The sequence below is a fragment of the Gekko japonicus genome, unplaced genomic scaffold (genome assembly GCF_001447785.1).
Source record: "Gekko japonicus isolate JY-2015 unplaced genomic scaffold, Gekko_japonicus_V1.1 scaffold39, whole genome shotgun sequence".
NCBI classification, from domain to species: Eukaryota; Metazoa; Chordata; class Lepidosauria; order Squamata; family Gekkonidae; genus Gekko; species Gekko japonicus.
In genome coordinates, this window is record NW_015169778.1 from 2,109,155 (window position 1) to 2,118,858 (window position 9,704).

The following is a 9,704-nucleotide window of genomic DNA, read 5'->3' on the forward strand; positions in this document are numbered from 1 at the left end:
AGCACGTGAGGTCTGCTCCACACTCGACGGGGGCTCCAAGAGAGCCCGTGGGGGACGCTGCCTTTGAAGTCCCAGGCACTGACTGTCTGTTGGGAAGGAGGGCAAGAAGTCCTCCGCGCCGGGGCTGTCCCGCTGCGCCCCTTCAGCCGCCCCCTCGCCCTTCTGCTCTTTCCTCGACCTCCGCAGCACCGGTCGCGGGTGGGGAGGAAAGGGGGGGGGGAAGCCTCCTTTAAACGCAAAGCGTCCGCGTAACGCTGCTCCGCGCGACTCCCACTCCGCTTGGAGAACCCTTTTAAAGCCCTCGGCCGCGGAAAGGCGGAGACACGCCGAGGCCATTCAGCTGCGGAGGGAAGCCGCTGCCGCCCCCCACCCCAGCCCACGCCGCCGCCTCCCCGGGTACGCAACCCACCCTGCGGATCGGGGCGGGCCTCCATCTCCGGGCATGGAAGCTGCGGCGGAGGAGACACCCCGCGCAACCCCGGGAGAGGATCAGCGCCGCAGCCATGACTGACCCCCGCTCTGGCGCGCAGGCGGCAGGATTACGACTCAGGCCCGGGGAGGGGGAGCCGGATAGGGAAGGATGAGCGGAGCGCAAATCCCTCGGGGCTCCTCCTTGCCGTCTGCCCATCCGCGGGAGGGGGAGGAGAGCGGAGCCCGGCAAACTTTGCCAACTTGGCAATCCCTCCCGCTCCCCGCATTGCCAACATCCCCGGGGGACCGCGGACAACGACTCACCCCGAACAGTACAGCCCCGTCACGCCCCTGCCTAGACGGAAAGAAGGCAACGAGCAAAAGTAACCGGTTTTGCAAGCTTAAAAAAAAAATAGCCCTGTGAGCCCGCCCCTTTGGGACGCCGCGCGGACCAATCAGCGTCCGTTACGCGTCTCGGTCGCGCACCATTGGGCACCAAACAGGAAAGATCGCGAGCCCCAAAGGGAAGGGGGCGTGGCTAAACGATGACACGTTGGAAAGGATGAGCCAGATAACGAAGGAACCGTCATTGTCCTTTGGAAGGTCTTGTGACTTCTGTAATAGAAACTGGGGGATGCATTCATCCGCTAACAGGGTCGAGCGTTTTGCTTAAACGGAGGGACAAGAAGGATGCAGCATAATCTTTGTTCCAGGGGAAAAGGAAAGCAAGCAGGGCGCGATGGGTCACCTCCACTGTCCATTGGGTCCACTGACAAATCGTTATGCTATTTTTATTTTAAAGCCTGTGAAACCACGCTGCTGCTTAATAAATCTGGGGGGAAGGCTTGTTTACTTTTGTTTGGCTGTTACCAATATTATAAATTTTGATGTATGTTATCTGTCTTTGCTGCTTCATTTGGCCTGGTCAAGGCTGTAATAGCTGAAACAGAATAGGCTAAAGTAGCTATTAGATACACTGCTGTGCAGAAAACTACACTACACTAAACTTCATTGTTTGAGAAACGGGGGGGGGACAATATTTAGGAAATGATCTTGGGTTAGTATAGCATTTTATTAAATCTTTCCCAACTATAACTCATTTTTTACAACAACAAGCTCAAGTGCCAGGTTGTAAGGTACTCAAGGCAACCAAATTTAGTTGCCCCAAATGACTAAATAGGACTAATATACTGAGCCACAAACCTTATAATTGGTTCATCCCTGCTTTGAACAACAAACAGTTTTGTGGAATAGCAACTCAGTTCTGAGGCAGCCCAGTCAACAACATTCAGCGCTTCATAGTTGGCAAGGATGTTCTGAGCCATAAAACCTGTGTGTAGGTTCCCATTCTACATAGCAAACTCTATTTCTGGGGAAAAAATCCTTGAACACTCACTTTGAAGCTATCCATACCAGCCAAGTTCACATAGTAGTAGTTTTTTCTGTTTTGTCTCGCATTCTGTTACTGACCCTCTTGTTGTTTTTTAATTGCACATTTTATATAAATGTACTGTTTTCAAAGTAGATTTTAGTGTCCTTTTACTTGTTGTTCACTGCCTTGAGGGCCCTAATTAAGTGGAAAGGTATTACTATGTAAGTTATTTATTTATTATTTTCAATTTATATCCCGCCTTGCTGGGGAACTGGCTCAAGGTGGCGTACGAGCATTAAAATACAATAAAACAGTAAATACAATAAAATACAATAAATTACACATAAATAACCTATATAACATCATAAAGTGCTAATAAGAGTTGTGCAAATAATGTGCTGATCTTCCTTGGAAAGCTCGGATAGGCTACATAAGACTTCCGAAGGCCACTTGTCAAGACATGGGTGAAGCTGCCGCCATGTACTTCATTTCAGATGTTATCAGTCAATGAAATGACAGTGCAGACCTGTAGGGGGAGAGGAAGCTTTCAGGAAGCCAACCAGCTCTTAGGCACCAGCATATTAGACTCCAAGAGAGGCAGGCATAGTGTCCTGTTGCTGTCAAGCCATGGCTGGGTGTCAGCAAGGCAAAACCGCAGGCCCCTGTCAGAGCACTGCCAGCTCAACCTCTCTGCTGGTGGGGAAATGGGCAGACCTGCAGGAGTGCAGTGGAAAAAGCAAAACACGCACACTCACAAGCCCTGGCACAAGCACAGGATGCTGAGTGCAGAAGATGCAGCCAGTCACACACCTCCCTGGTGATGGCCAAAGCCCTACCCCTGCACCCAGTCACAGCTTCCCTTCCCCTGGTACCTAATACACCCGGACCAGGATGCCCCATAGCTCAGATGACAGGGCATGCAGCACAGAATCCTGTCTCTGAGTTCCCTGGCAAGAACACTTTGAGTGCAAAGTGTTTCACCCGGCTGGTGGGAAATGCACAGAAAGGACACCTAGCATCACAGAGGACACTTAGCATCCCTTAGCCAAAGGAGAGAGCAAATCTTCCTGTGTGACTCACTTTTTAAAAGTGAATTTTATTGAAACAGCAATAATCGAAATACAAACTTAAACATGTGCAAGCAGATAGTTACATGATGCATAATATAACAAAATTATTCAAGAATCTTTATGCCTCTTGAACTATGAAGACTTTATAATCAGCCAAGAATACAAAATGTTCTTATATATCCAAAAACTCTTTTGTTGTTGTTCAGTTGCACAGTCAAGTCCGACTCTTCGCAACCCCATGGACCAGATCACGCCAGGCCTTCCGGTCTTCAGCTGTCCTCTGAAGTTTGCTCAACTTCATGTTCGTTGCATCTATGACACTGTCTAACCATCTCATCCTTTGCCATCCCCGTCTTCTTTGACCTTCAATCTTTCCCAGCATCCCAAAACTCTACCAATAAGTATAACTACCAATCCCTTAGCGAACTTGTCTCATGTCAGAACCCACACAGGTATCCCATCTCCAGAAATGCAAACCGAAGGAGCAACCATGCACCAACAGGTGAACACAGTCAGGAGTCCAGCTGGCTTGGCACAGGGGTCTTGCATTCATCCTGGGGACCACCTCAACAATGCAGGCTCCTACAGCCAAGGCTATTTGCAAGTGTGTATGGGGGAACACAAGTCAGCTGTACCCAGCAGTATGCTCCAGGTCATGCCATGAGGTATAGTCCCAGGAAAGTGTACCGAGGAGTGCCAGCTGTGATGCTGGATAGGGAATGGGGCACAACAGGAGTTTGGGGAGTAACTGGCATCTGCCCCACTGTGCTCTGTGGAACTGCTTGCCAAGCAACCATGGCACCTATTGCTTTGCTGGATCAGAGCCCTATGAAACAGCAGAAGCAGATGGAATGCATATGGTTGAAGTGCAACCCATACAATGAATGGCTAAGTGTCATTAGGATGGCTGTGGTGTACGGGGGGATGACACCCTCCATGGGGGAACCACAGACCCTTTTCTCCCCCCCCCCAGCATGCCTGCAGTTGTATGCCAGCATACAACCCAACTATGCTTTCCTTTTTGCCATGGCGACTTGTGAACTGCAGGCAAGTCAACAAGTTGTTGGATGTATGCAGTTCTACATGAGTGAGTTAGTCCTGCTTGCCTGGTATCCCACTTGAATTGGGCCAGAAACAAAACATTCCTGACTACAGTGGGCGTACCCAGGCAGCAGTTGCCCAGGTTCCTGTATTGCAAAATCAAGGCATGGGAAGTGTTTTGTGGTAAGGCACCAGTTTCTTCACAAATATGCCAGCAAGCCAGTCTTGCAAACTATATCAACTTGTGTCAAGCCTACAGGTTTTTTGGTCACATAGGTGGTAGTAGCATGTGTGCCTATTGCTGTGATCTGAAAAATGACATCGTGTCATGGGTCAACCAGAACCTCAGCCAGAACCTCACAACAGCAGAGACTCCTTGGGAGAAGAGGACTCCTCAGGAGGAGAGCTTCAGAGTATCAGCTCTGAGGCAGCAGAGTTCAAACAACAGGGCTGTCAGAACTCACAGCTGACAGCTGGGGCAAAACCACCTCCCCTAGGCCTTCTACAACAAAGGAGGCTCAGGTGCTCAGTATCAGTCCTCTGGCTTCACCCCCACCCTTGGAACGCAGGAGGCTAAGACTTAGAGCAGAGTTTCAGGAGAGAAGGTGGAGTGCAAATCTCCTGGTCTGATGCCAGTTACTGGCTGAAGATGAGTAGTTGCAGGGTTATGTTTGAGCAGCTGGCTGCAATAGGGCTTGTTCTGCAAATAGATATAAAAGGCCAGTCAGGGTAGCGTCCTGTGTGGAAACAGCAAGTTAGTCTGGTAGAGGTTGTGACTACAGTGTCTGCATGTGTGGCCTTGGATTGGCTTTTGAATTCTGACCTTCAGTTTGTGATTTGGACTTTGGCTTTGACTCTGCAAACCTAACTCATGTGTGACATCTGGATTCCCTGACCCTGTTCCTTGGGTCATCCTCTCTGGTAACAATTCTCTGGTATGAACTTTTGGCTTGTTGATGTCTTGGACTGAATTCTAGACTTTGTTTGAAACCCTGGCATGTGCCTTGCTTATGTGTGTGATCCAGTACATGATACATAGTAGGACCCTAGTTTCTGTGAGTTAAGCACAGCAGTAAAGACCATGGTCCCTAATTTATCTAAGTCACTCTGGAAATAGTTTCATATAGAGCAACTCTGTTGCCTATGTGTAAAAGCTGTCTTTAATAATTCAGTTTTGCATAGTTTGTGGAAAGACCGGAGAATGAGAGCCTTCCTGATCTCGTCAGGTCAGCCATTCTATAAGGTGGGGGGCCACAGTGGAGAAGGCATGTGTACAGGTAGTTGTTGATTGTGCCCCTTTGCAGGTTGGGACATGCAGGAGGCCCTGCTCAGATCAGTGAGGCTGTTGTGGTACAGCAGAGGGGGAGAGGTGGTCTCCTAGATATGAGAATCCAAAGCCATAAAGGGCTTTTTCATGTCATAGTTAACACCTTAAATTGAGCCCAGGAACTGATGGACAGCCTATAGAGTGACTGCAGAAAAGGAATCCTGTGTGTGCTCTCTCTAGTTCCAGAGAGTAGCCCAGCCATGGCATTCTGCACCACCTGGAGTTTCTGAACTGATTTGGAAGGGAGACCCATGTCCAGGGCATCACAGGAGACTAGTCTTGAACTTACTGTGGCCTGGATCCAGGCGGCCACATCAGCTGTCTCAAGGTTAGGGGACATCTTTCGGGCTAGGCTGAGTCAGGAGGAAGCCTTTTTCTTTCTTGCAGTGGTTCTGTCTGATGTTTTCGATCACTGGCTGCTCATTCGTGCCTCAAGTCATCACATCAACCTGCATGTTTTTAACGCAAAGAGAACTTCCATGATTAGGACTTTAGGAGAGAAGATGGTTTAGTTTACAAAAGTAAAGCTGATAAGATGTGCAAAGATGGTGCCTGTCCTACATGCTGAAGTTTTCTACTGCAGGACGAACTAGTATTGCACTTCCAGGCCCCCTTTCTCACTTCTTCCGTTTGTGTTGCTTTAGGGAAGTTGTATGGCCGAGGGTCAACAGATGACAAAGGTCCAGTGCTCGCCTGGCTGAATGCCTTGGAGGCTTATCAATAAACCAAACAGGTATATCGTGCTTCTGTTAAACTTGCTGTCTTTGTAAAAGATTAAATGCTAGACCTTGACACTAAGCCATTGTGTGTCTTGTTGAAGATAAAAATTAAACCTGCTCGCTTTGCTAATTCAACCCAGAAGAATCCATTATGAGGCAACCTCCTGAAAGTCAGATGAGCACAAGAGGCTGCCTTGTACTGAATCAAACCTTCAGTTTTCATCAAGGAGGTCAATGTTTGTCTACTCTCACTGGGAGTGGCTCTTAAGGATCAAAGGTGGTGGTCTCTCTACTACCTGATCCTTTTAACTGGAGAGGTCAGAGATTGAACCTGGGACTTTCTGCATGCTTAGCAGATGCTGTATGACTGAGTCATGGCTCCTCCTATCCTGTGGCTTGCTATGAGTGCTTGTGCACTATGCAGAAAAGTGGTTTCCAGGATTGCCATGAGGCTGCGCTAAGCTGGCTGTACACACAGGCTTCCCTTTTTTGCTCATGCATCTGCCATAGTAATGGCTTGGCTTGGCCATCAGATATTCCCATAAAGATAGGGAAAGGACATTATGTTCTTATGTTCTTATTCTATAAGGTGGGGGCCACAACGGAGAAGGCACATGTGCAGTTGGTTGATTGTGTCCCTTTGCAGGTTGGCACATGCAGGAGGCCCTGCTCAGATGAGTGAGGCTGTTGTGGTACAGCATAGGGGGAGAGGCGGTCTCCTAGATATGAGAATCCAAAGCCATAAAGGGCTTTGCACGTCATAGTTAATACCTTAAATTGAGCCCAGGAACTGATGGGCAGCCAATAGAGTGACTGCAGAAAAGGAATCCTATGTGTGCTCTCTCTAGTTCCAGAGAGTAGCCCAGCCATGGCATTCTGCACCACCTGGAGTTTCTGAACTCATTTGGAAGGGAGACCCATGTCCAGGGCATCACAGGAGACTAGTCTTGAACTTACTGTGGCCTGGATCCAGGCGGCCACATCAGCTGTTTCAAGGTTAGAGGACATCTTTCTGGCTAGGCTGAGTCAGGAGGAAGCCTTTTTCTTTCTTGCAGTGGTTCTGATCACTGGCTGCTCATTCGTGCATCAAGTCATCACATCATTTTGCCGGACCAAGCAGTCAACCTGCACGTTTTCAAAGCAAAGGGAACTTCCATGATTAGGATTTTAGGGGAGAAGATGGTTTAGTTTACAAAAGTAAAGCTGATAAGATGTGCAAAGATGGTGCCTGTCCTACATGCTGAAGTTTTCTTGTGCAGGACGAACTAGTATTGCACTTCCCGACCCCTTTCTCACTGCTTCTGTTTGTGCTGCTTTAGGGAAGTCAAGGTTAGGGGACATCTTTCGGGCTAGGCTGAGTCAGGAGGAAGCCTTTTTCTTTCTTGCAGTGGTTCTGTCTGATGTTTTCGATCACTGGCTGCTCATTCGTGCCTCAAGTCATCACATCAACCTGCATGTTTTTAACGCAAAGAGAACTTCCATGATTAGGACTTTAGGAGAGAAGATGGTTTAGTTTACAAAAGTAAAGCTGATAAGATGTGCAAAGATGGTGCCTGTCCTACATGCTGAAGTTTTCTTGTGCAGGACGAACTAGTATTGCACTTCCAGACCCCTTTCTCACTGCTTCTGTTTGTGCTGCTTTAGGGAAGTTGTATGGCCGAGGGTCAACAGATGACAAAGGTCCAGTGCTTGCCTGGCTGAATGCCTTGGAGGCTTATCAACAAACCAACCAAACAGGTATATCGCACTTCTGTTAAACTTGCTGTCTTTGTAAAAGATTAAATGCTAGACCTTGACACTAAGCCATTGTGTGTCTTGTTGAAGATAAAAATTAAACCTGCTCACTTTGCTAATTTGTCCCAGAAGAATCCATTATGCGGCAACCTCCTGAAAGTCAGATGAACACACGAGGCTGCCTTGTACTGAATCAAACCTTCAGGTTTCATCAAGGAGGTCAATGTTTGTCTACTCTCACTGGGAGCGGCTCTTAAGGATCAAAGGCGGTGGTCTCTCACATCACCTACTACCTGATCCTTTTAACTGGAGAGGTCAGAGATTGAACCTGGGACTTTCTGCATGCTTAGCAGATGCTGTATGACTGAGTCATGGCTCCTCCTATCCTGTGGCTTGCTATGAGTGCTTGTGCACTATGCAGAAAAGTGGTTTCCAGGATTGCCATGAGGCTGCGCTAAGCTGGCTGTACACACAGGCTTCCCTTTTTTGCTCATGCATCTGCCATAGTAATGGCTTGGCTTGGCCATCAGATATTCCCATAAAGATAGGGAAAGGACAGAATAAAAATGAATACCTGCAGTCTGTGCCGAGCCAGACAATCTGAGTGAGAGCTGCACTTCATTGAGGGGGCCTTAAATGATGCAGCTCAGCCTTAAAATGGCAAGGGGAAGTCTGATTTCAATGTTGCACGCAAAGTTGATTTAGGAAAATATTGCGTGGATGTCCTTTGTGTGTTCCTATCATTGTGCCCGGTGCTTGAGAACCTGCATGATCCTTTCACTGCAGCTGCTAGGTTTTGCAGGTAGCTTGCAATATGCCAAACCAGATGGCAGAAAATACAAACCATATTTTAAAAGCGGCTGACCTTGACAGAACCCATCATTAACAAAATTATAAAAATGCTCTGTGAAACGTCCGTCTACGGTAGTGGCCTGAGTGCTGGATTAGGCTCTTGAAGATCCGGGTTCAGACTCTCACTCTGCCTTGAGGCCTGCTCGGTGACTTTGGGCCATGCACTGTCAGCCTAATAATCGACATGAGGTTGTTTGTGAGGATAAAATAGGTGAGCGTGTGTAGAATTTTCTTTACTGAAGTCAGATACAGAATGCTGATACCTGCATGTCCTTTCTGGGTAGCAGTCAAAAAAGGCAAATCGATTTACTAGTTTCGGATTGTAGGTATTCTTAATTAAACTGGCAAATAATAAATCAATGTGTTTTGTGTGTGACACATTATGTTCTAAATTCTCCTGTACCATTAAACTTTGACTACTAGTAACTGTTGATGTGTTCCATTGTTTGTATTTGCATGTGTAGAACAGTACCTGAGGGTTGGGCTTGGCTTTTGGAAATCTAGGTGCCAGTTCCTCTTCAGCCTTGAATGTGCCTTTTCTTTGTCTGACTCATCTTAGAGTTTGTGAGGACAGTTAAGATATACAAAGAAGAGAAGACGGTTGATGGCGGCACGCTAGACAGATGCATCTCCCGGACCTCCCGGGGATGTGGTCTGTGCACGGCGGGAAGGGGAGCGCTGGCCTGTTATCCTCCCAGAGAGCCTGGCGGAAGGCTCCTAGCCAGGGGACTTATGAGGAGTCACCTCTTCGCCTATGCGTTGTGGGTGAATTGAGGCGCTACTCCGTCCCAATGGGTCCTTCCTGCACAGTTCCCGAATGGGACCTAGTGACACCGACTGGAGCAAGCGTAGGAGATCGAGCGGGCGAAACGACGCAAAGCGAGGTTGGAAGACCAGACATGAACATGAGTCAGACTGAGCGATTAAAGAGAAAAAGAAAGTTCCCTATCCCATGTTGAAAAACGGAGAGTGAAGCGGGCGGGGGAGGGACGCCTCCTAACCGCATGAACTTTTGAGCAAATTGAGGGGGGGGGGGCGGAAGAGAAAGCATGCATAACTGTTAGGAAATACTCACCAAGGCGAGTTTAAGCGTTTGGGCACATATTCAGAGACTTTCAAAATATTTGTCAAAGTAAACAATCGAGAAAGATGGTGGGGAAGAGGACGGAGAAAGAGAA

At 48.1% G+C, this 9,704-nt stretch overlaps 1 protein-coding gene across 2 annotated transcripts in view; it reads right to left on the reverse strand.

Moving 5' to 3' along the window:
- CNDP2 (CNDP dipeptidase 2 (metallopeptidase M20 family)) overlaps positions 1-797 on the reverse strand; it is a 27,385-nt gene extending 26,588 nt beyond the window's left edge. Inside the window, exon 1 of one of the 2 annotated variants that reach the window (XM_015416742.1) lies at positions 410-704. In XM_015416742.1, the coding sequence (XP_015272228.1) occupies positions 410-628 (219 nt within the window). In that variant the 5' untranslated portion in view covers positions 629-704. Of the gene's footprint in view, positions 1-409; positions 705-735 lie in introns of those variants that run through there. The other variant, XM_015416743.1, reaches the window with a different exon arrangement.
- Positions 798-9,704: the final 8,907 nt, after the last annotated feature.